Source organism: Leptonotus elevatus, chromosome 18 (genome assembly GCF_054856555.1).
Source record: "Leptonotus elevatus isolate MCC_2025b chromosome 18, RoL_Lele_1.0, whole genome shotgun sequence".
Taxonomy (NCBI): Eukaryota; Metazoa; Chordata; class Actinopteri; order Syngnathiformes; family Syngnathidae; genus Leptonotus; species Leptonotus elevatus.
In genome coordinates, this window is record NC_141256.1 from 14,859,022 (window position 1) to 14,885,701 (window position 26,680).

General features: G+C 39.6%; 2 protein-coding genes across 3 annotated transcripts in view; one reads left to right on the plus strand and one right to left on the minus strand.

The window, feature by feature from the left end:
- The first annotated feature begins 878 nt into the window (after positions 1-878).
- ccnk (cyclin K) lies at positions 879-7,796 on the plus strand. The gene is made up of 12 exons (XM_086061213.1): positions 879-1,014; positions 1,724-1,962; positions 2,057-2,138; positions 2,634-2,765; positions 2,844-2,949; positions 3,031-3,088; positions 3,194-3,363; positions 3,493-3,692; positions 3,766-3,796; positions 3,879-3,956; positions 4,819-5,384; positions 7,648-7,796. Exons 1-11 carry the CDS (start codon positions 1,006-1,008, stop codon positions 5,358-5,360), a joined length of 1,647 nt encoding a protein of 548 aa, XP_085917339.1. The 5' UTR covers positions 879-1,005; the 3' UTR covers positions 5,361-5,384; positions 7,648-7,796.
- ccdc85cb (coiled-coil domain containing 85C, b) overlaps positions 5,742-26,680 on the minus strand; it is a 34,069-nt gene continuing 13,130 nt past the window's right edge. The window contains exons 2-7 of one of the 2 annotated variants that reach the window (XM_086061214.1): positions 14,791-14,870; positions 13,247-13,288; positions 8,711-8,815; positions 8,514-8,606; positions 8,336-8,434; positions 5,742-7,792 (exon numbers count right to left, since the gene is read on the minus strand). In XM_086061214.1, the coding sequence (XP_085917340.1) occupies positions 7,703-7,792; positions 8,336-8,434; positions 8,514-8,606; positions 8,711-8,815; positions 13,247-13,288; positions 14,791-14,870 (509 nt within the window). In that variant the 3' untranslated portion in view covers positions 5,742-7,702. The remainder of the gene's footprint in view (positions 7,793-8,335; positions 8,435-8,513; positions 8,607-8,710; positions 8,816-13,246; positions 13,289-14,790; positions 14,871-26,680) is intronic. The other variant, XM_086061215.1, reaches the window with a different exon arrangement.

The following is a 26,680-nucleotide window of genomic DNA, read 5'->3' on the forward strand; positions in this document are numbered from 1 at the left end:
TTTTGGGGGGTAGTAGTTGTTGCTTTTGGTCTACAAGCTCCCAAAAGTATTCTATACGCGAGGGCATGTTCATTCCTTCTTCCCATCGTGCATTTTTAATAGGAATATTTTTCATGTCATTCTAAAACTATCCAATCATGGAAGGGGGATTTGAAAGTAATGTAGTAGCAGGCATACCTACGTATCTGTATTTTGACTACGTGAAGCACTATGTAAATCTTCTCTGTGAAAAGTTCTGTATGAATACATTTTATTTACTCATGAACAACACAAAGCAAAATGCACTTTCTGTGATTATAGCACGAGTAATAATTAAAAATACTGTCAAATGTCACATTTGATTCAATTAGACGCCACTTGTTCTTTAGCACTTGATCTCAAATACCTTTTTATAAACGATGTCAGGTGTCACATTTGATTAAATGAGACATCGCGTCCACTGTTTTCTCCACATTGACAAGTAGTTATTTGGCTCCCCCTAGCGTTCGTAATTGCAAATACAGGTACGATACAGTACATACACAGGCAGTGCAGTAAAAAAAATTAAATACAAAATTGCGCAAGACATGTTATTTATCAACAAAAATGTAACTCTAAATGTCACATTTTCTTGTTCAGTTTTTTTCTCCCCCCTTATCTTCGTAGGGTTCGGAGCATTTACCAGTCCATTTACCAGCAATACAAGTGAGTTTGTGGCACAACTAAAAAAAAAAAAGGTCTGGTGTGCTAAATAACAGAAAATAAATATTAAAAATAATATTCAGCAAAAAATTTAATTATAACTTCAATTGTCAATATTCAAAATAAAAGTTTTAAAACGTTGAATTCGCCTGCCATAGTAACGGATGTTGCGTGTAAGCGTCACTACGTCGCAATACGTCACATCCGCCTGAAACCATAATGGCGGCGCTCTTACCACTCACAATGGACGCTGCTTGTTAGCATAGTTTGAGTCAACCCCCGATTGTACCTGCAAATAGTTTGGAAGGATATTTTCATGCCGATATGTTAAAGGTAGGACACACTCTGTCTTTAGAAATATAAATTAAGCCTTTGACAAATATTAATCAATTCGTATCCGGTTGACGTATTGCATCGGACTTAGCATGCTAGCCCCTTAGCGTGTTAGCTAGCCAGCAACGGTTAAATAGCAAAGTGAAACGTTCAGGTTTCTCATTATTTCGCATTTTACATAATTCTGTAACATAAATGCCGTGTGGGCGGTTAATAACGTAGTGGTTATGTGTCACTCATGACCTAACGTAGCTGTACAGCCAGGGTTAATAATTTGTGAATAAAAATCGGTCCTCTAACTGTCGAACACTCGCACGATGAGGCACTGATGATGCTGGACTAGCATTTTTAAACACGTTTGTTCTTTATCGTCGAATTTTAAAACTTTTGGGATTTTTTTTAATAAGTATTTTTTAAAAGCAAGCAAGCCCCCACCTATCAAAAAAAAAGACACTTCATAAGGTTTATTTTCTGGGGGAAAGGTAGGAACGACAAATAAGAAGTCAATGTAATAAATATTAAATACGCGCCTGTCAATAATGTGCCCAGCACTTGTTAGAGAAAACGTTTTATTTACTTGCTTTTTGCACTTTGAAATTGTTAGGGAGCAGCTAGCCTAAAATCTAGTATTAGCATTATTTTAGTGTAATACAGCTGCAGCACTAATTCTAATGATGTTTGAATGATTTTTTTTTTCAATGGCCCGCAGGCGGTCAACGCAGGCCCCTCGACCTCGGTGGCCTCCCCCCAGCCTGTGAAGGAGTCGAAAGACAACGCGGCGCTCGGCCAGCAGACCATGTTGGACCACATCAAGCCATGCTGGTACTGGGACAAGAAGGATTTGGCGCACACGCCCTCTCAGTCGGAAGGCTTGGACCCGGGTACGGAAGCCCGCTACCGCAGGGAGGGGGCCCGGTTCATATTCGACGTGGGCACCCGACTCGGCCTGTATCCTTTTCTATGGCACGTGTTTCAAAAGATGCTCGTAGGAAATAATATAGGTCATATATATGTCAGTATTTGTTTTCTTGACCACTGGCAGACATTACGACACGCTGGCCACGGGCATCATCTACTTTCACCGATTCTATATGTTCCACTCGTTCAAGCAGTTCCCCAGATATGTAAGTTCACAACGTATACGTGGGCAAGGACCAAAAAAATGGTTTATAAATGTCTTTTGAAAAATGGTTTCAATACGTTATCTTTTTTTTTTTAAGAGTTCAAATTTATTTGGAGGAAATATTTTTATTTTTTAGATAAAAAGAAAGAGTGTCAATTTTTAGAGACATTTTCTAGAAGAAGAAAAACTTTGTTCCTTAAAAGGTTGGGTTTTTTATTGTGAAGAAAGGTTGGACTTGGAAAAAATCCTTCATTTCAAGCAGAAATTTATTTTTTAAGCCACATTTTGTGAAAAAATATTTTTAGACGACATCCTTTCAGTACAATTTGTTTGTTCGTTTTTTTCAGGGGAGAAGTTGTATTTTTCGCTGACATTTTTTCCCTGTCGAGTAGATAAAGAAAACATTCCAATAAACAACAAAATTGATAATTCTTGTGAAAAACAGACAATGTTATTTAAAAATAATAATCATGTTAATGGCATGTTTGTGTTTGAGGTGACGGGAGCTTGTTGTCTCTTTCTGGCGGGCAAAGTGGAGGAAACGCCCAAAAAGTGTAAAGACATCATCAAGACGGCTCGCAGTTTGCTCAACGACGTGCAGTTTGCTCAGTTTGGAGACGACCCCAAGGTCGCCCTCACAAACGTTGCTGGAAAATCAAAATAAGTTCACTACTTTTGCTTTAAAAAAAAAAAACACGTGTTGCAGGAGGAGGTGATGGTGTTGGAGCGAATCCTGCTGCAGACGATCAAGTTCGACCTGCAGGTGGAACACCCGTACATGTTCCTCCTGCGTTACGTCAAGCAGCTCAAAGGTTGACGCAGTCGTATTAAAATTGCACGCGACTAATATTGACATCTTTAAGTTGACGTTTGGCATCTTGTGTGGTTGAAAGGGGAGAAGAACAAAGTGTGCAAGGTTCTCCAGATGGCGTGGACCTTCGTCAATGACAGGTGAGCCTCTCGCCCGCGCGACCGCGCGCATCAGTTCACATTGCTGAGCAATGGGCGTGGCTTCCAGATGACCTGTAGTAACCCCCTTTTACGCCCCCCTTGCAGCCTGTGCACCATGCTGTCGCTGCAGTGGGAGCCGGAGATCATCGCGGTGGCCGTCATGTACCTGGCGGGCCGCCTGTGCAAGTTCGACATCCAGGAGTGGACGGCCAAGCAGTCGTCCCGCCGCTGGTGGGAGCAGTTCGTCCAGGACGTCCCCGTCGAGCTGCTCGAAGGTACCCCCCAATACCACCAAACTCAAACAAAGCATAAAAACGCAACACGCGACGTCAATAAGAAGGAAAAAGTCACTCGTGAAAAAAAATCTTCAACGGAGTTGATAACACCGCCGGATGTCGTGTTAGACATCTGCCATCAGATCCTCGACCTGTACTCCCACGGCAACAAGCCCATCCCCCAGCAGCTGCAGGACAAGCCCGCCGCCCCTGCCCTGACTCCCGCGCCCCCGGCGCCGCCGTCGTTGGTCGCCAACCCGCCCCCGCCGCCGGCCAAGAAGGCGTCCCCGCAGGGCGGCAGCCCCGCGCGACAACTCAAACGAGCACACGTAAGACAGCGCCTCGCTCCATTTTGCTACTGCGTCGCGCCGCCGGCCACTAAAATCTCTGTTCTCCCTGCAGACCTCCCCCAAGGAAGAACCAAAGCCCCCAGGTTCACCCCAAAACCATTCTGTATTACATCTACTGGTAACACTTTGAATATTTGAACATGTTTAATATTCTTTCATGTTCAGAACAAGTTGGATCAAAGATTCCTCGACTGGAGAGCCCCATGCCGCCGCTGCCCACCTCGCAGCCGCCGCCGCCGCCAGGTACGTGAAAACACAAAATGCACTTCATAGTCCCCTTCTCACAACAAACACACGCAATCTAGACAAAAATTGTTGAATGTCATTTGATTTTTGTATAATATGTAATATTTTTGCCCAAAAATAGTTTTATATCTTTGGGAGGGAATTTTTTGGGGATTTATTTTTTTCTTCAAAAAATTGCATATTCTTATAAAAAAAAAAAAGGTGCCTTACGTTTGCAAAATGGTTCTATCTTATTTTAAAAGTTAATATGCCTTTTTTGTAAAAAATAAATAAATAAATAATAATTTAATCATACTTTACAAAAAAGTTATGAATTTAAAATAGCATTTTATATATCAAGAAAGTTGTTTTATTGTTTTGTTTACTAAAAAATGAATGCATTTTTTTTTCACAAATTTTAAGCATTTACATTTTTCACAAAACTTGCTTTCAAGAAAGTTGTATATTTTATTTTAAAAAGTTCTAGATATAATTTTTTTGGTCGTGCATTTTTTTTTACAGAAAAATCGTAGATGTTTACAAAGAAATATTTCACAAAGTTGTATATTGTACTACTAAAGGTAATGTGTTCCTTTTTTAAATATAAAATTAATGTAACAACTTACTCAATTATAAGTCATATAATTTACAAAAGTCGTGTATTTAAAAAAATATAATAATAATTTTTCAAAAAATATCATTTTTACTTTCAAAAAAATAATGTCAAAAGTAATCTTTTCAAAAAGCAATGTATGTATATATATTTTTAGGTGGGGGGAAAGTTGTATATTTAAACAAAAAAGTCAAAATAAAAAATGTATTTTTCTACCACATGTGTAAGCTTTCAAAATCAAATCTTTTTTTCTATATTTCATTTAAGAGCGCAAACCCGCCGCCCCCGCCCCACCCACCGAAGCGGAACCGCCGAGCGAAGCGGCTCCCCCGCCCCCTCACGCGCCGCCGCCCAACCAGCCCCACGCGCCCCCTCCTCTCCCACACCGTCCGCCCCCGCCGCCGCCCTCCAACTACGTCATGTCCACCACCAGCTCATACATGTCCAGCGAGGGCTACCAGAGTCTTCAGTCCATGATGAAAACGGAGGCGGCCGCCTACGCGCCCCCCATGCCGCCTACCTACGCCCCCCCGATGCCGCCCTACCACGTGTACCCGCCGCCAACAGCCCCGCCGCCGGCCCATCCTCCGCCTACCGGCTACCCGCCACCCGCCATGCCTCCCAGCTACCCGCCGCCGGGCTACACCAACTTCCCCCCGCCGCCTCACATGCCCCCGACCCACGTGCCCCCGCCCATGGGCCTCCCCCCGGCCGGGTACCTGCCTCCACCTGTGCCGCAAGGCCAGTCGCAGGTTCCCTTGCCTCCGCCGCCTGGCATGCCCATGAACCGCGGCAGCTGGATGAGATGAACTTCAATCAACAGAATCGTCAAAGTGAGTTCTTTTATTTTACTGTTTAGGTTTGGCGAGGACAAAATGTTCACTTTTTACGTTGCTTCCGCAATGTTGTCTGGTCAGCCTTTCAAGGAAATGGTCGCCCTCCCAATCATTGAAATTGAAATGTAGCTTCATGTCATAAAATAAAAGTGGTTTCTTCTGAACAAAATGTAGCTTCATGTAACGAAATACAGTTTCTTCACAAAAAAGATTCAAATAAAAGAAAAAGTGTGTTGCAAATATACTTTGAAAATTGTGGAATTTGACAACCCACCAAACGAAATAACCAAACGTTCCCATTTGTGCCACAAGGGGGCAGTGTCGGTGCAAAAATCAAGCAAGCAATGCGAGTCGTTGAATCAACTCTTGTTTATTTTTCTCCTGATTCTAAACTCTGCCAATTCCGCCAGCTGCAATCAGCTCGGATGGCTTGAGGCGGACGGGAAGACGTTACGGTCATGCTAGCCACGACGGGCGGGAATGTCGGCCATTCAGCATCGTCGCTCCGAGTGTTCCAAATGCAAAAACGTGTACAAGTTCCAATGTCTATATACATTTTTCTACAAGAGAATCATGGCTTCCAGTCACTTCCTAGAAAAAAAGGACACTTTTTACTGGGAATTAAATTCATATTGGGACCACACTGGAGAATAAAAAGTAAATGGGCCGTCACATTTTGCTACCAAAAGTACAATTAAAACTTCCATGATAACTTTACAAATAAACTAAAAGTGTTTTCACATGGGTGGGTGGGGGGACATTTTTTCCCCACCAAAAACCCTATTGCAGTTATAAAAAAAAATACTTTTTGTAAAATAAATTTTATTTAAAGCTACTGTTTGTGTTTTGTTTTCGAGTGTGGCCCAAATACTGTTTGCTCGTGAATGGAAGCGCACAGTGGACACGTTTTATTTCGGAAGTGCAAGCTTAAAGAAAGGGAGTGTTGCGTCCATCTCTCGGTGCGCTCTCTTGCTTCTGACATCAGTTTTTTTTTTTTTTTAGGTTTGGGGGAGTACAGCTAACTTGAAAATCCTAAAAAGTTGCAAAGAACATGCACAGCGTCGAGACACTTTCCACTTGCGCGCGACGACGACCTGAGAAACGTGATTGTCGAGCATGCACAGCATCAAACGGGCTCGTTTCAGCGTTTCAAAAGTCCACAAAATTTAAAAAACAAACAAAAAAAAACTTCTTATTCCCCAGGAGAGAACTAGTAGCCACATAATAACAAATGGTATTCACAATAACGGCAAACTTGTCATTTGTGTTCTAAATAGTTGATCACGTGGCCATGCTGGGTTCGCACCCATGACAATTAGCGCAATGCTCAAAGGAGAAGAAAAAAAATAAATTACAAGAATAAAGTTGGAACGCAACAGGGGTATTTTTTTAAAGGATAAAATAAAGCTATGAGAAGGAAAAATATATAATTTTGGGGAACAAAAAAAAAAGTTAGGAAACTTAAGAAAAATAAACGTATCCTAAGAAAATTATTGAACTACTGTTTTACCTTTCTATTAAGTACATTTTCAGTACTTAAGTAATGAGAGAAAACTGATTTTAAAAGTAACTTAATTAGGACAAAATGTCATAGAAAGATGTGGTTCCTCTTAATGAGGGGGGCGGGATTAATAGTACTTAAAAATATTGTAACATGATCAAAAGTTGGACTTTATTCCAGAAAGTAATCTGTTATTTTCCAACTTTATCCTTGCAGTATATCTTTCTTTCCTATCCGAGCATGGCCCTAACCATCGTCGGTGAAATAGAAAAAAGTAAAACATAAAACAATGAAGTCTTCCTATCGTTTGTTTTTATACAGAATATACAAAGTTAACGAGCCCAAAAGGTCACAGTGGGTCCACGCCACTTAACACTAGAACCGTTTCGACCCCTTTCTACTCACTAGTGATAAACATGACAGGGCGGCGCTTTGCAAGTGATTCATCAACAATAAGAAAGTAAAAATTGTCACCGTTCGGCTACACTTAAATCTTAATTGCAAGTCTTTGTATTGCGCTAACGCTAACAAGAGAACCCTATACGTCAACCTCACTGTAGTCTGAGGGGATTGGAAAGCAGTACCCGTAACACGAGCTAGGGGGCGCTACAGGAGCTCATCAAAAAAAAAAGGGGGAAGATTTCTTGTGTGCTTGGAACCACCTGACGTTGGCACCTTCAAAGTCAAAGTGGCTGCAACGTTGTGGTGAAGGTCGAAACTAGCGCTCGCTAATTTCTCTGTGTTGTCGGCGTGTTCCAGCTTTTTCTAGGGCGGTGGGACATCGCGGACTAACGCCCCCTGGTGGCGGGCGGCGCTACAGAGGCCCCTTGAACTGGTTGCCCGACAGGTGCTGGCGGACGGACAGCTTGGAGCCGGCCGCGTCACCCAACTTCCTCCACACCACCTGCGCAGCCAACATTTACAAACGCAGAGAATAAATTTGAGGGGGGAAAAAAGACACGTTTTTCCATAATATTGACTTTTGTATATTCCACAAAAATTCTTTTCAGAATGGGGAGGAAAAGCTATTAAAAAAAATCTTATTTGCAAACAAAAACACAATTGAGTGTATTTGAGACAAGTAGTTTTTTTTGTTTTGTTTTTTAAACCTTTCGTAACTGTCTTGTTCCGCCTGCTATTCATGTTGGCTGTAATTCCACTGTCGACCACCAGAGGGTGGCACCTCATTTTGTGTACATATGAAAGAGGAAGTATTGCAGCTCGGCCTCGTTTATACTGAAGATGATTGAATGTCAAATCATGTTAAATTCTGCTTTGTTGTTAATTTTGTCAAGGAAAACATGTTCTTTACTGTAACTCCAGAGGGGATTGGTACACTATTTTGAAAAGACCGTAAAAAAATATATGTGCTGTAGATGCTACAAAAACATACCTATGGACTATTTGAGGTGGTCTTGAATGTGTGTGTTTGCATGTGTTGACCTACGTTGCACATCTCCCTGACGATGGCCTTCTCCTTCTCGCTGAGGTCGTCCTCGTAGTCTTCAGGAACTTGCTTGTCTAAGTTGTCGTGGACCTCCAGAACCTGCAGGGGCCCAAATTCACGTGAGCCGCGGCAGCCTAAGAAAACTCGCGCTCGGTGGAAGCCCCGCCCTCCCGCTTACCTTCATGGCGTGCACCACGGCCTCGGGCTTCTGGACGCACGACAAGTATCCCGTGGCCGGAGACGATTCGCTGGTGGGGAGACGACCTGAACCCTGAACATGAACAACAGACACGTTAGCGTTAGCATACCTGACGCACTGGCATGAACAGAATACTGCGATGACACGTTTCACGTGCAAGGCATGCGTGCACTGACCAGTTTGTGCGCGGCGTCGTGTCGCTGGGGCAGCGAGGACAGCTGCGACTCGGAGTGGTACAGGGTCATCCCTTTCCGCAGGGCTCGCAAGTCACCTGGATTACACTGAACACGCAAACATCGTGATGATTATGACTATATGAAGAGAAATCCTGCCATCAAAAGAAACAAACCGCTTGAACCCGCAGCCCCCCCAAACAGAAGCACAGCAGAACATGCACCAAATTTGAAGACTGAAAAAGCAGGCCAGGTTTACTCAATGTCGGTGTAAATATGCGTGAGCGCCGATGCTATAAATGGCGGCACACATCTACGAGCGTGGCCTCACCCGAGCGCATGCTTTAGCGTCCCGCTAACCTTTTGCAATCCTTCCGTAGTGCCGGCTGATCTTTACGGTGCTTTACAATAGTTCAAAAGACGTTTTGACTGCCGGGCTTGTTGGCCGGGAAAAATGTCACGACAAACAAAGCCTTCGATGATCTCATCCGAATAATAAGAGCGACGTAGCCCGCTGGCTAACTTCCAACTTCAGCATCACTAACGACAAAATGGGACTTGCTTGGGCCCTCGGGTAATTTCACATCTTTCATCTTCAAATAAGATACAAATACTATTAAGGGTGGTGGAAAAAAAACAAGTTTTTGTAAAAAAAAATAAAAAATTAAAAAGCCTTACAACATGGTCTTTTTTTCGTTTAAAAAAATGCCTTGGTTGTTTAAAAAAAGAACGCCTTACACAGTCGTTTTTTTTAACATTACTATACATGTTCGTAAAAAAACCAACTAACCGTAACCCTTTTTTCGTAAAAAAAAAAACATGGTCGTTTAAAAAATAAAGTAACCGTAACCCTTTTTTTCATAAAAAAAAAATACTTGGTCGTTTAAAAAAAAAACTAACCCTAACTCTAAACCCTTAACCCTAACCCCTAATCTTAAAACCCTAAACCCTAACCACAAAACCCTAACCCCTAAACCCTAACCCAAAACCCTAACGCAAAACCCTAACCCAAAATCCTAAACACTAACCCTAACCACAGTCGTTTTTTTGTTTTTTTTATGTTTTAACAAAAAAATGCTTTGGTCATTTATTATATAAAAAAAAAAACTAACCGTAACCCTTTTTTCGTAAAAAAAAAAAAAACATGGTCGTTTAAAAAAAAAAACTAACCGTAACCCTTTTTTCGTAAAAAAAAAAAAAACTTGGGTCGTTTAAAAAAAAACTAACCGTAACCCATTTTTTCGTAAAAAAAAAACATGGTCGTTTAAAAAATAAAGTAACCGTAACCCTTTTTTTCATAAAAAAAAAATACTTGGTCGTTTAAAAAAAACCTAACCCTAACTCTAAACCCTTAACCCTAAACCCTAACCCTTAACCCTAAACCTAACCCTAAACCCTAACCCTAAACCCTAAACCCTGAACCCTAAATCCTAAACCCTAACCCCTAAACCTAACCCCTAACCCTAAACCTAACCCAAAACCCTAAACCCTAACCCTAAACCCTAAACCTTAAACCCTAAACCCTAAACCTTAAACCTTAAACCCTAACCCTAAACCCTAACCCTAAACCTTAAACCCTAACCCTAAACCTAAACCCTAAACCCTAACCACAAAACCCTAAACCCTAACCCTAAACCCTAACCCTAACCCCTAACCCTAACCCCTAACCCTAAACCCTAAACCTAAACCCTAACCCTAACCATGGTCGTTTTTTTGTTTTTTTATGTTTTAACAAAAAATGCTTTGGTCATTTATTATATAAAAAAAAAAACTTACTGTACATGGTCTTTTTTTTCGTTAAAAAAAAACTTGGTCGTTTAAAAAAAAAAATAACTAACACTTTTTCTCGTAAAAAAAAAAAACTTGGTCGTTTAAAAAAAAACTAACTGTGACCCTTTTTTTCATAAAAAAAAAAAAAAAACTTGGTCGTTTAAAGAAAAAACCTAACCGTAACCCTTTTTCTCGTGAAAAAAAAAAAACTTGGTCGTTTAAAAAAAAAACCTAACCCTAACTCTAAACCCTTAACCCTAACCCCTAACCTTAAAACCCTAACCCTAACCCAAAACCCAAACCCTAACCCTAAAACCTAACCCTAAACCCTAACCCTAAACCCTAAACCCTGAACCCTAAATCCTAAACCCTAACCCTAAACCCTAAACCCTAACCCCAAACCCTAACCCTAAACCTAACCCCTAACCCTAAACCTAACCCAAAACCCTAACCCTAAACCCTAACCCTAAACCTAACCCTAAACCTTAAACCCTAAACCTAACCGTAAACCCTAACCCTAAACCCTAACCCTAAACCTAAACCTAACCCTAAACCCTAAACCTAACCCCAAACCCTAACCCTAAACCCTAACCCTAAACCCTAACCACAAAACCACAAAACCCTAAACCCTAACCCTAAACCCTAAACCCTAAACCCTAACCCTAAACCTAAACCCTAACCCCTAACCCAAACCATGGTCGTTTTTTTGTTTTTTTTTATGTTTTAACAAAAAAATGCTTTGGTCATTTATTATATATAAAAAAAAAAACCTTACTATACATGGTCTTTTTTTTTCGTTAAAAAAAAACTTGGTCGTTTAAAAAAAAAAATAACTGTAACCCTTTTTCTCGTAAAAAAAAAAAAACTTGGTCGTTTAAAAAAAAAAAAAACAACTGTAACCCTTTTTTCATAAATAAAAAAAAAAAAAACTTGGTCGTTTAAAAAAAAAAAAACTAGCCGTAACCCAGTTTTCCGAAAAAAAAGAAAAAAAAGGTCGTTTAAAGAAAAAACCTAACCGTAACCCTTTTTCTCGTAAAAAAAAAAAAAACTTGGACATGGTCTTTTTGTTACTAACTGTAACCCTTTTTTTCGGAAAAAATAAATAAAAAAATACTTGGTCGTTTAAAAAAAATAAACTAGCCGTAACCCATTTTTCCGAGAAGAAAAAAAAAAGTCGTTAAAAATTTTGTCGTAAAAATAAAAAAAACTTGGTCGTTTAAAAAAAAACCTAACCCTAACTCTAAACCCTTAACCCTAACCCCTAACCTTAAAACCCTAACCCTAAACCCTAACCCTAAACCTAAACCCTAACCCTAAACCCTAACCCTAACCACAAAACCCTAACCACAAAACCCTAACCCTAAACCCAAACCCGAAACCCTAACCCTACCCCTAAACCCAAACCCTACCCCTAAACCCAAACCCTAACCCTAAACCCTAACCCTAACCCTAAACCCAAACCCTAACCCTAACCCTAAACCCTAAACCCTAACCCTAAACCTAAATCCTAACCCTAAACCCTAAACCCTAACCCTAAAACCTAACCCTAACCCTAAACCCTAACCCTTATTCCTAAACCCTAACCCTAACCCTAAACCAAAACCCTAATCCTAAACCCTAACCCTAAACCTAAAAAAGCCTTGGTGGTTTAAAAATGAAAACTCCTTACGTTTATTTTAAAAAACGTTTTATTATACATGGTCATTTAAAAAAAGTACTACATGGTTGTTTAAAAAAACAAAAATGCAATTGCCTGCTTTGCCTGATAGCAAGCTGCGCCTCTGGTCCACAGGAAGGTCAACATTCCTGTGATAAGAGACTTTTGTCCTCCTCAAGTTTACAGCGGGACGTTTAACAACCACTTGACTAATCCCGTAAGAGGCCCACCTCCGTCATCTCCAGAGACGTTTTAGTCCATAACGTAACAAAACACAATCAAATTCCAAAGAAGAGCAAAAGAAAGCACTCAATGCATTATGAATGTTCGGCTCTTCCTGTGACGCTCTCGTAGTCTCAAATATTTATGCCGCCGCCAGCAGACATCGCGACAAGCCGAGACAAGAGCAACTTCTTGAATGCGCCACACAGCAACTGTAGCCTTTTGCTCACCTTGCCAGGAAACCATTCGTTTGACAAGAGCTACAAAAGGTCCGCACACACGGGACAAACATCGTGCTCGCAAACTGCTTTGACTTGAGACTATGCTAGGCTAAAGACATTAGCTGCTTAGAGCAAAATGCCTTCAAGGTTGCTATTGGTCGCTATATTAGCTAATTTATGAATGTAACAAATGAGCTTGGAGTCAAGTTGAATGTTTAAAGCCAATTGCATTTACATCTAAAAATTAACTACGTTTGTTTATATGACACATGAAACAGAATCACGCGGCTAAAGCTAAAGCCATTAGTTGTTACTAGCCTTTTGTGATTATGGAAAAAAGTTAGCCATCATTTCTGAGACAAAGTTCATTTGTAATGCAGATTTGATTTAAATCATCAACCTATCGTATATATGTGGTTCAGATTGCAAATTTAAAAAAAAATAGACAAAAAAAACCACGAGGCTAAAGCTGTTAGCTTATTTTAGCATCAAGACAACAATGAAAGGCTTTGGTTTGAGTTTTGAGATGAGATGGCGGGTTTAGTGTGTGTGTGCGTGCGTGTGTGTGCGTGTCCACCCTTTGTAGGAGAAAGCCCGAAAAAAAGATGTGCTGAAAGTTCCGCCACCAGAGAGACAAGCCAGTGGAAAACAGACAAGCTTACGAGTTACCTTCTTCATTTGTATTTGTGATAAACTATAACGGCTACGTGCCTGCAGAAGGAAAAACAGGAACGTTGTTGACCACATATGAGGACACTGACATTAAAAAAAAAGAATGAAACATTTGAAATAAAATCCAAAAACAAAGTGAAATTGATCATTAAAAAAAAAAAAAAAAAAGTCAAAATATACATATTTAAAATAAAACAAGCTAGTAAAATAAATTAGGGGGGTTACAAATGAAAGTGTTAAAAAAATGAGTTTAAAAAAAAACTATCATACACATAAAATCTAGTAAAACCAACTAAAATAAAAACAATCACAAAAATAATAAAATAAATATGTAAAAAAGCTTCTTTTTTTTTTAAATTAATCATTAAAAAAATATATATATATATTAAATAAATAAACAACAGAAGTTGTGGTTACGGTATATGATGAAAGAGAACAAAACGTATCGAGCCGGTTTGTCAGAGCGCCGTCGTTGCATCTAACGAGCAACCCTTTACATCTCTACTGGTGTGACCTCGCCGTGAACCCCTTTCTCTTCCCCGAACATCCCCCCCTCGTCCCCCCCTCCCACCTCCACGCTGGCATCTTCCAAACGTGGGCGAAGTCATCGAGAGGTTAGCACCGCTGGATTCTGTCATTTAGCGTCTCCTCGCTCTTTTGCTACGGGGGCCAACCGACGCTCGCCATTGAAGCCTCCGTCATGAATTAAACATGCATCAACACCGAGACGCGCGCAGACATCCGCCGATGACTCGCATCATCTCGTGTTGTGGGCTCCGCTCCCAAAAAAATAAAAAAATGAAAAAAAAATAGTGCTTCTTCTGGATGAGTTCAAACACAGGCCGCCGGCGGATCTTTTGGTCGACCGCCGTTTGACCATTTCGACATCATCGCAGTCTGGATCAAAAATACTCAAACCGTCGAGCGCCTTTCCAGAGCTTTAGATAATCGACTTGAGCTCCCAGAAACGGCTCGAAAGACACCGATGTGGATTTATTTTAAGCTGATTCCGATGTTTAGCTGAATACAATTCAGACAACAAGTCCATCATAAAATGAATCGATAATTATTTTTGATAATTTAGTGCATCATCAAATTATTATTATTATCTAAAAAATAAACACATAAATAAAATAAATAAATAAAAGTAATTATTTTTGGTTATCGAGGAATAATTTAGAAAGCTTTTTAACTAATTTACTGCCAGCCCAGTAAAAATGGATCTTTGACGTCTATAGCTGTCACTGGTAGTGAAGTGATTGAAATTTCAGTTTCTCAACACTAAATATTCGCAGATTTCTTTTATACGGGTTTGGTCGATAACATGTCAGAAAATAAGCAAAAAAGTTTATCATTGTTTTCCCAAATTAAAGCAGATGTTTGTAAATCTCTTATTTGATTCAACACAATGAGTCAGTTTTCAACAATTCTGAGGGTTTGGACAATGTCAAAAACTATCAATTGATTTGCTAATCGATGAGTTGCCGATTGACAGATTGCTCGATCTTTACTAACGGAATTTGGACCCCGCGCTGCCTCACCTGCGTCAGCAGCTTGTTGTTGTCGTCCTCCAGGATTCGCACTTTGGTCTCCAGCTGCCGGATGTAGTTGGAGGAGGGATCTGCAGCAGGAGACGAAGAAGAAAAGAAGGGAGGAGACGCCATTAGCATTTCAAAAGACATCAAGACGGGAAAGAACGAGGCGGCGGCCGGCGCCAGAAGACCCGCAGGAGCTCACAAAAGGTTTCACGCACTTTGCTATACAACAACAGACGTTTTTCAAATGGGATTGGTGGAGTTTATATTAAAAAAAAAATCATTTAGTTGACCTCTTTACTTTATTTTTTAATTGATGAATCAAAAATAATTATGAAAAAGTGACAGTGATGGAATCATTTAAAAAAAAAAAAGCTAAAAAAAGCTTTTTTTTGTCCTCAAAATTATTATTATTTTTTTAAATAACATTTGTAGTTAGTAGTTAAATTTTAGTGAGGATTTATAAAAAAAAAAATATATATATATATATATATTAAAAAAATTTTTTTAAAAAGTGACAGTAATTAATTTTTTATTTTACAAATGTCTTAAAGGAAACGTGAGTAGAATTATTAGAAAATATTATTTATGCCCTTTTAATTAATTGATGCACATAGAATTTATTATTCACTTGTTTTTTAAGTTTGAAATATTCATAAAAATTATTTTATAGTAATTTTAGTTGTTTTTTTTGGGGGGGGTAATCTAATAAAACAGGAGTAAAAATATATATATGCATTTTTTTAAATATGCACTACAAATGTTATTGTTCAATTTAATAATTTTTAAAGTGAAAAATTAAATTTGCTACGGCAAATATTCTTAAATAATTATGAACAATGACAGCAATTGAAAGGTTTTTCTTTCAATTAAAAAAACTTTTAAAATGAATTTAAATGATTCACATTAAATGACTTATTTTTATTAAATTGTTTTTTTTGTTGAAAATTTAATTTGATAGAGCAAATGTTGATTTTATATCCCCGAAAACATTTTAAATAAACCAAAAAAAAAAATGAAAAAAATGAAACTGGTAGTACACGGTATCAATGTTCAAATAAAAAAAAAACAACACTTGGCAAATACACCCAACAATGCAAAAAAAAGAAAAGAAAAACAGCTATTAGTTTTCATATCCCCATATGCACTTGGAAAGGGGAGAAAAAAAAACATCTGTTAAAGGGTGTCGGGTTGAAAAGTATCAACATTCCTTTGGCGATTCTCTACGTGTGACCCGACCCGACGGCCTTTTGCATTCTTTCCCGCCGCATGTTTGCGGTCAAAGTGGCAAACGAGCATCACGCATCCGTCACGCGTTTTCCCGCTTGTTTTGCGAGCGATTACGCGGCGGGTTCAAACTGTGGACAGGAGCCACGTGACGCTCGCCATCCCGGTCCCTGTAGGTGGCGGCGAGCCCGTTCTCCAAAAAGGCGCGTTTCATTTACAGCACCATCAAAGCTGGAGTCAGACGGCGCGTCGCGCCGTGACGGGTCGGGAGGGATCCGCCTGCTTTTGTCAGACAAAAGACACCTGACGACGATTTCACTTGATATATTTACAGACAAGTTGGAAAAGTTTTCTTTGGCGGTTTTTAAAACACAGGCAAGTCCAAATGTGTTAAAGTTGTAGTTTGCCAATTTCAAATATTATTGTAAACAGGCGAAGGCCGATTACGGTTGACGGTTTAACGTGGTTTGACGGGAAACTGGGAGTGGCATTAAATAGCTTGACGAAAATGTAATGTTTTTTTTTTTTAACAATATCCATTTCTCACAAATCTGGAGCATATACCCCCAAAATGAACAGGGGGGGGGGGGGGGCGTTCGTAACACACAAACGGCGGCGGCGGCGGCGTGTACGTATAAAGACCACCGCCACTAATCTCCCGGTTGTGCCTTGTGACCCGCTAATCTGGACTCATCTGATGCCGGCCTGACCTTCGGCAACCACTCAAGCCGATTAAGGTGAAGGTTCTTTAACCTTCGTCGGGCAACACGGATGGACCAATCAACGCGCATCCTTGTTTGTTTAAGCTCGTCTCTTATTGGCCGGAAGAATGTAAACAGGAAGTGAGGTTTTTACGAGCGGGATTTATCACATTTGGAGGCTAATTCGGCCGCCGTTGAGCGTCCCACTATTATGCTAGCATGCTAGCTGAAATGCTAAATTGACGCACACTCAAACTCGCATGCAAATTGCCTGTTTTTGTGGGTATCCAAAGCAGGACTTGAGTTTGAGCCACCAGAATCCCCCGCGGGGGGGGCCGCGGTTAAACTTTAGCATCATGTCCGAGTGGTCGTGGCGCTAATCTGTCACGGAGGGTCCCGCTCGCACGCACACTCGTCAAAAGCAAGATCTTGCCTCGAATGTGTCTGCTATTACAGTTCTTACGACTTGTAGGTGGATTTGGAATTTGTGGCTGCAAATATAAAGTCATTTGTTTTATAATCTGCTACACGAATAACGTCAAATTGTGTCAAGTAGATTCATGGCTGGATTTTGAAGTATTAAAACTTGGCCAGTGTCTCATTACTATAAAAAGATTTTCATTTAATTTGATTTTGATTTTATTTACTTAAATAAATTCAAATTGCAAAAATAACAATAATAATAATTGACTTGCCTTAATATAATTATTGAACTGAAATAAAAAATTAATAAAAAATAAAACAAATTGTTGAATTGTATTTATTAAATTAATGCAAATATTTTTAATAAAACAAAAAACAAATCTGTCATATACATATTTAATTTTTGATGTTTAAATTACAGAACATTATTATACAAAAAAACCATAATATATTTTTACATTTTTATTATTAAAATACAAAACATATTTTACAATAAAAATAAAGCAAAATCTCATTACATTTTAAATGTATTTTTCTTGTAAAAAAAAATGTTTTTGCTAAGTAAAATATATATTTTTAAATATCTAAAATTGTTAAATATTGGAAATTTCAAAATGTTTTGTTTATCACAACTATTCAATTTAACAATTAATATGAAAAATGTTATTAAACTAAAAAAATCCCCCCCACACAATTTTTTTTAAAACTACTAAAATGTATCAAACAAAAAAACCTGTCTTGATGACTACAATGTTACAATATTTTCTTACCAGTTAAACAAAAATTATTATAAAATTTAAAAAAATGTATTGCTACCAGTATACTATAAAACAAAATATTTTATAAAATAAATAAATATTTACTACTAAAAATGCTCTTTTCTAATCGAGTTATTTTGGAAGCATTCGCTGGCCCAGCAATCAGAGCCTCCTTTTATCCCCCCCACCCCCCACAAGGACGAAGGTCCGGCCGAAAATAAACTAATTAGCCGTCGGGACGGGAGTGGAGCTCGCTAGCGACTGTTTGAAAGGGGATCTTGTTAATTAGGCACGAGCACAGCAACATTCACACCTCATGTTGACTCGATTGCAAGTGTCTTTAAATATGTGTGCGTGCGTGTAGTGACGTGGATACCATGGACCATGTACCCCCCACCCCTCCCCCCCCCCCTCGCCCTACCTCCATCCCCGCCACACGTCACTTTCAATCGAGTCAGTGCGCCACTGTGACCCACTTCCAGCAGCCTCTCTCCTCCAACCCGTCCCCGTACTAGCGAGCTTTGCCCGCCGTCCCTCTCTGACCTGAGACTGCATCCTTTCTGCATGGACAATGAGTAGGAAAAGTCTACACACCCCTATTGAAATGCCAGGGCTGTTTCTAAACAATCCGCCATTGTGCAGCTCAATTGCCATAAAAAAAAAATAAAATAAAATTCATTAGGGTATGGAAACAAAACAATGTGATTGCAAAAGTGTGCACACCCTTTTACATAGTTCAGAATGAACCAATGACATTCAAACGAATGTTGAAAAGGAGCCACCATTTAACGGGTATTAACTCCAAATAAAGTTCAGCTGTTCTAGTAGGCTTTTCCTGACACTGCTTTTGTGCTCACACTGACTGGTATTCACAACTGTTCATACTTTTCTCCACCTTTGACTAAGGCATGCTGTACAGCCTTAACAATTTTGTCCAAAAGTTGAAAAAAAAAATACAATTCAACAAAATCCATTCTGATTTGAAGTTAGTTTGGTAAGTGAAAATATAACACATCTGTTCTCCACAGTCCCACTTGTCCACTTTGTTTCCCCACCTGCATTTTTTCCCCCCCTTTGTCCGCGACACACCCTTTCACACATGCACACTTTCCTACCCAGGGCGGAGTTTAGCGCAGGTCAACGCGGACCGTTCCTCCGGGGAGGTGAGCAGCGAGTCAGGCGCTTTCACAACAAATAAATCCCACGCGGAACGGAGTGTTGGCGCGCCAGGGCGCCCGGGATCAAAGGCGCGAGGTAAAACGGTGTGTTTTCAAGTCAAGATTGTCAGCCTGTTTAGTAGCCTGCTGAGAACGGAGATCCCCGAGCTTTTAGGGGTCCACTTTCATCTGCTCCAAAGGCAGATTTGGAGGCTCCCCTGTGATCAGATTGTGTGCTCAGTCTGGTCAATTAGCTCAAGATGTGGAAGGGGAAACGGCGCTCAGAGGTTCAAAGCAGCAGAAGCAGAAATTCGAAATGTGTTTCGGCTTTTTCTATGGCTATTTTTGACTGCCTTTTTCTTTTTTTATCACAGTGGTTGAATTCGCAATATAATTTAAATTTGGAATTTCAAAACTCAAGATGCATGACTTCTCAGTTATATTTTGAGGGTTAAATTACACAAGAATTAAAAACGTTTTTTTTTTAATTAAAATAATGTGTCTTGTTTATTAGATGTATCTAATTTAAACTACTCTACTACAATATTTGTTTTATTGAAAAATGTCGTTAAATTGAAAAATTTATGTAATAATTTGGAGTAGTTTCTTTTTTTTCCTTCTTTTTTTAATCAAGCGTGATTATTAAAAAATGTGACCTCACTATATAATAATAATAATAATACAATTATTCAATTACCCCAAATTTTTTTTTTACTTATTTATTGAAATTTTCAAATTGAAAGTATTAAACTAAAATGTTTTAAGTAAATATTAATTGTTGATATTAACCTTAAAATTTTATTATATTACTTATGAATCAATTAATTATTTTAAACAGTTTTTTATATTATCTAATTTAAATCAGTAAACTACCAAAACATTTTTGAATTAAAAATATCTGTCTTCAGAAAAAATATTTTATCTCAAGTTTTATTGTTTTAATTAAAATGTCAAAAATTAATAAAACATTTATTTATTCGATTTAATAAAAAAATATATATTAAAAAAAATATCTGTCTGTTGATTAAAAACGTATTTTAAATTTATAACATTTAATTAAAAAAAAAATGCAATGTCATTGTAATTGTATTAGATATTGAGATTTAAAAAAGGGGGGTGAGGGGTTCATTACAAAGAAAATGTGTCTTCTTCATTACAATTATTGAATTGACAATTTTGAATTACGAGAAAGCTACACGTTGAAACCGTGTCAATCTATTTTAGCTGGAAATGAAAATGCCAAATAACTTCAATTGTGACGTGTGTTTGTTTCCTCAACGCAACTCCCTGGCGGCGTCTTGAAAACAATTGACTTGCCGACGCGACGGAGGATGTAATTACAGTCCCCGCCGCCCTTCACTCAATTTGCACTGAGGTCGCCCGGGACACGCTAATGTTGCCACGCTTGTTGCCGTCTATTAAGTGGAATTTGCGTCTGATGTCTGGGAGCAAGTCGCCTGTCAAGCAACTCCGGGCGGGGAACGTGCGCGGGGACTTTTATTTATAGCCGTCGCAGACGCGCGTCGTGTTGCGATCACACGCGGTGACGACGGGTCGCTCCCCCGTCGCCTCCATTGCCGTCAGCGCTGACGCTTGCGTTTTTTTTTTATCACATGCACACTTTGGGATAAAATGACAGGATTTTTCTTCGTTATGTTCCGACAAAACGCAAAAGCAGAATCACTAATAATGAAAGTGCCACGTTATGACGAGACGGTGGAAATTTTGCAATGTAGCGAATATATGCCAATAAGTATTGTTAGAAGCTGTTTGTATTAGGGTTGGGTATTGATCGATTCTATTTTGATTCACAAGAGTTCAGATTCGATTAGATTTCGTTTTTTTTTTTTTTTTTTTCCTCGATTCGATTCGATTCGATTCAATCCGATATTAATTAATTTTGGAACATAAATTCTTCTTAAATAACAAGGACATGATAAAAACCTCCACAAACATTAAATATAAAATAAAAATATTTTAAATTGTCATAAAGTGCCATAAGTCAAGGCTTTCTTAAATATAAGAAAATACTTTTAAATTCACGTTAACGGTAAATTTCAAGAAAACAGTAAGATACCCCCCAAAATTTTGCCTTTAAAATTCTATTTTGGTGTTTAATTTATGGGGAAAAAGAAATACTAAAATAATCGATTCATGGTTCTATAAATCGATATCACGCTGGAAAAGAAAAATTGATTCGATATTGATTATTGGATTTTTAAAACCCAGCTCTAGTTTGTATGTGTTGCTGCTCCATTTGTAAGAAGGTTTATAATTTCGTAGTATCTATCCGTATCTGTTAGCTCAATAGTGTTTCGCATTCTATGTTAGCATTAAGCTAACAGATTTTTATTAGTTGAAGTGAAATGTTTTTTTAACTGAAATGTCATTTTAATTATTATTATTATTATTTTGATTTTGATTATTATTATTATTATTATTAGCAAAAGTCAGAGAGAAACAAAACGGTCATTTTTAAAAGCGCTAATATTGGCCGACACAGCTAGTTGATAAATCGGTCGGTCCCTAGTTAAAATAAAATTTGTCACAATCACATGATGAAATGGCATTACCAAGTATCTGTGCTTGGTATCCTCAAGTACTCAAGTACTTATATTCTTACTCTTAACCAAAGTGGTATCCATGTGGCCCGACTTCCGGCCATGTGGATGTTTAGTGGACCCCTAGCGCGACGTGGCCTTAATCTTTTGATTAGGCTGGAAGAACAGCAATATGGACGCCGTTTGGATTTAATCCCGTGACATCAAAGCCGAGGGGATTATATTTGCGCCGCAATCTTAATTACTGCCCTTGTATGTGTGCGTACGTGCCCGCGTGTGTGTGCGCGCGTGCTGGCTATTTACAGAGCAAGATACAACAGAACAGATTAGCGCCGGATTGCTCGGGGCTATTGTTTGTTTGTCTGAGGAAGGCCGCAACACTTGATCTTGTCCAAGGACGCAGACGTGTCTTGACCCGGGGAAAAAAAACGGGAAGCAGTTGAAAGGATGCGATCTGATGAGTCAAGTCGAGCTAATCACCGCAACACCCGCAAAAAGTGTATTTATAGTTCGTAGTTTGAATGCTAAATGTCACAAACTTATACCCCAAAACGATTTACTCATCATAAACGATATTTCTTAGACCAATTGAGCGAAAGCGACTCGTTTCCTTCAGCGCCAGTTGATCTGCGGCGAAGCGATTGCGATCCGCTGCGAGATTTATTTTCAATGAAGTTTCCTCTTTCGGCCAGCCAGCAGACGTCGCGATAAACAAAAGCTCGGTCTTCCAGCAGCCTGAATTCCAGCACGCGTTGCCATGGCGTCGGTGCCCTCCTCCCCCCTTCATTTGCATAAATCTGCATAGCGGGCAGGTTTCCTTTTGAAAAGAGGGGCGGTGCTGAGCTGGCCGAGGTCGCGCTTATGTAAGCAGAGTCAAAAGAGCGAAAACATTGCCGGCTGAGTACAAGCACTCAAAAGCCTTTTTATGATCCGGCGCGGGACCCCGGACAATTACCTCATGATGTTCTTTCTAGTCATATCAAATCAAAAATAATACATTGAGACCTCACAAAGTGGCAGTTCACACACACATTTTGTTGTGCGGATCGCCAGCTATTTGCTGCTTCTCTGCTCTTTTTTGAAATGCCACAAGATGGCGCCAAAGCCCTATCTTTGTAGAAAAGTAGTACATTGGCGGCAAGGAAGTACGTAGTATGATCTCACAAATGCCATCAAAACAATAGACCAAAAAATGTTTCGCTCTGACAAATAGTGACTATTTCTGAAGCGAAAATTGTTTGTCATTAGTACATTTGATGACATTTCCCGGCGGGACACATTATTTCCCCATCAGAAAGGACAAAAGGTCTCCAATGGCGAGACCTGATGGAACAACAACTCCCTTGTGTCACGCGGAGGAGCTCCGCCACTGATTAGACGGATGAAACGGCACGTCGGCGGGGCTATTAGCGCTCTAATTGGGCGAGAGAGCGAGAGGAGTTGCGTAACGGCTGCTCGGTACTCTCGGCTCAAATTGGACGGATGTTGGCCCGGTTCCGTGGCCTCCCGTTGACCCCCACGCTGGGAAGGCGAAAAAGTTTTAGCAGGCCAACACAGCCAGCATAGCATTATGCTAACACATTCTGCTACGTAACGATCGGGTGGCTAAAATTTGTCCTGAAATTGTGTTCCATTACAAAATGTTGTTTAAAAAAAAAAAAAAGATTTAACTTTTATATTATGACCCCCATGCTGGGAAGGCGGTTGTTTTAGCATGCTAACACAGCGAGCATAGCATTATGCTAACACATTATGGTACGTAAGAATCAGATGGCTAAAATTTGCTCTGAAAATGTGTTGGACAAAATGTTTGTTTTACTTTTTTTAACTTAACTTTTATAATAAGTATTTTTATCTACTGTAATATGAAACTCAGCAAACGATAGTCGTACACAAGTTATCAACAACAGGAAATAATTAGACGTGTGTCCAACGGGACGCCATATTAGGCAATATGCAAATGTCATGGTTACCAAAATGCTTCTGGCAAATTTGTTTAGCGAATATAAATGATTAAAAACACACAAAAAAAAATAGAATAACGTCTGAAAGTCTTCAAACTCAATTAAAGCATAAACAAATTATATTGTTAGCATTTTTATAGCATTATTGACATTGTTCCACCTGCTCGTGTTGAACCCTTGTTTCATTAAAAAAAAATATATATATATTATTATTAATGACTTCCCACTTTCTTAAAAAGAAAAGATGTCTCGATGTCCTAACAGTCTATTCATTTCACTGGACTTTTCTGAAATAAACAAGGGTTTACACTTAGGAAATATCAAACGCGTATGCGCATGAAACATCAAAGAGAGGAAAAGTCAAGTTACATAAACGCCGCCGCCGACGTTCCGCGGGGGGAAACGTACGTGACCTGACAGGCCAACTCGGCTGCCGCTGCTGCTTTAACGCCGTCACGGCGCTGCCTGCCGAGCCAAGACGCACGAGAGCCGCATCAACGTCTTGTTTTGGTTCTTTTTTCTTTTTTTTCTCCTTCTTCTTCCCACACTTTTGATCGGAGCTGCCGAGCATTCCCGACGTTGTCTGATCTTGTCTAATGGTTTTCCTTTCAAATAGACCCTGAATAGGCATCAAGCCCTTTAAAGATCATATTGGAGGAAAATATTACAACTGATTGAACTAAAGCAGTAGCGGGCAAACTTTTGTTCCCACAGAGCAGAAATGAACAACGGTACGCTATTAAAATAGTTTGCGCACCATAATGTTGACGCTAATTTAATTAGCCTGTCTGTTGTTTTGCGTTATATCTTGGCATTAAGCTAGGCAGTGATGGACTATTTTGGTATAATATTTATATATACATTGTCTTGCGCTATGTGTCAGTATTCAACTGCTTCCAGCCCAAAAAAATATTCCAGAGCGGAAAGTGACATCATGATCTTCAGGAAAGGAACAAACGGGCCTCATCAGGCAGCCTGAAGGCCACGATGACATTTACAGACATTTAGCAAATTTAGGGCATCGCCTTTGATCTGATGACAGGATGGGGGGAGAGAGTTTACAGTACACAGCCGGGATTTTCACCGTCGCTCTACGATAACGTGGCCACGGCACTCATGTTGGCTACTTAAGAATTCACCAAGATGTATTTATCACAGTCAATAATCAAAATGCCTCCTAAAATGGCAATTGAGTTTACCCCCCCCCCCCACACATGCTTTAAACACATTCAAATCTGTAAAACTACTGAATTGATCATTGTGTATGTAAAACTCCTAAATGTTTAACTAAACCACGCCATTTTGTCTCGCCCTCGTCATGCTAACATAACGTGATGGGCTAACAGAAATTAGCTTTGATGCTAAATCTGACGACAATGATGAACAACTGCTACGACAGCGACACATACGGAGCATATAACAATCTGATCTAATCATAACTTTCTCTACTTTAATTAGGCCTAAGCACCACGTCAGACATGTAGCCATTAGTTTTATTAGCGTAGCTTTTACCCGTACACACACACACACACACACACACACATATTTCTATACACACACATCACTAAAGGGGGGGACAAATTCCATTAGCGAGTGGGTCTAAAGGTTTATAGCCAGATGGTTAGCCCACCCTGGATCAATTCAATGGAAGGCTACAGCGGGACGCAGTCTCACACACACACACACACACACACACACGCGCGCGCGCACACACCTCATAAACCCTAATGGAAACTCATCAAGCGCTAATTTCATTACAGCAGACCTCGGTGATACCCCATCATGCGGTCGTCAAGTGTCGCTTTCGGGAGTGGGTGGGGAGGTTTCGGTTTACGACTCGCGCGGCGCGGCGCGGCGGTTACGACGGCACTTGGGTCTGCATGCGCTTCCTCATAACGGGAAAAGTACGCCTCAACAATTTGGCGAGCAATCGAGATGCTTGCGGCGACATGGAGTTGAAATGTAAAAGTGAAAACCGAGACTACAAAATATTACGTTGACATGAAAATTGTACACGAGGGCGACATGCTGCAGCTGGATCCTAAACCGCAGCATACGCACACTTTTGTTTAACATGAAACCGCACACGTCCGTACTTTGACTTTCTGTCAATTCTGGATGCGCACTTTATAAAAGGAGCTAAACAGCAAAATTAATAACAGGTGCTTGATCCATGAGTCGACAAATACATTTCTCTGTTCTAAATGTACAATACATTTTTTTTTTTACATTTTTCCACACTCTTGTTAACATAAAAGTGTGTGGGGGGGGGGGGGGGGGGGGGGGGGGTATTAAAACTAACAGAAATATGGCTGCATCTTTTAGTCATTGATACAGTAATTTCATAATAATTCATAAAATTGAGTTAAAATTAAAAAGATGGGGGGAAACAAGTGTGATATTGATTTGTGTTGGTCATTATTCTGCCACTAGATGGCATAATTGCATTTGTAAGATGTTGATGACAGCTCAGTGCATTTTTCTTTTCATATTAAGAGCTATCTAATCTTTAACATGAAGTAACTTGTCAATTTCTGCACATTTTTAAATTTGTAAAATACAACTTGACCCCAGTCTCCACAAATTTGTATTATTATTAAATGTATTACTGCTCAATTTTGACATATCTGCTGCGTTGCGACTGGAATTCCCCCATACAAGCTTTCCAAGTAAGGTGCGGTTCATTAATTGCGTGTTAAAAAAACGAGTGGCGTTAAACAAAACTTTAAATTAACTCAAAACGCACTAAATTTGACAGCCCTAATTTAGAGTTGATTTTTATCCAATTGCTCAAGTAACTGTTTAGGGATAATCTCTTGAGTACAGTAATCGATTCTAAAAAAATATTCAAGATGTCAAATAAACTGGCCATGTGGTCAGCTTGGAGGGCTTCAGACACATCGTCTGCCTGATGACCTTGGCGAGACGCTGCGTCAGCTCGCATTAGCCGCTCGGACACCAAGGACCCGCGGGCCAGCAGGTGGTCCCGCTCGGACTCGGTAGGTACCAAGCGGAACCTATGACTCCTCAGAATTGCTCCTATGGCGCTTTACTTGAATTGATGCTTGTTTTAAAATCAAGTAAGCATTTTTTTTCTTTTTTCTT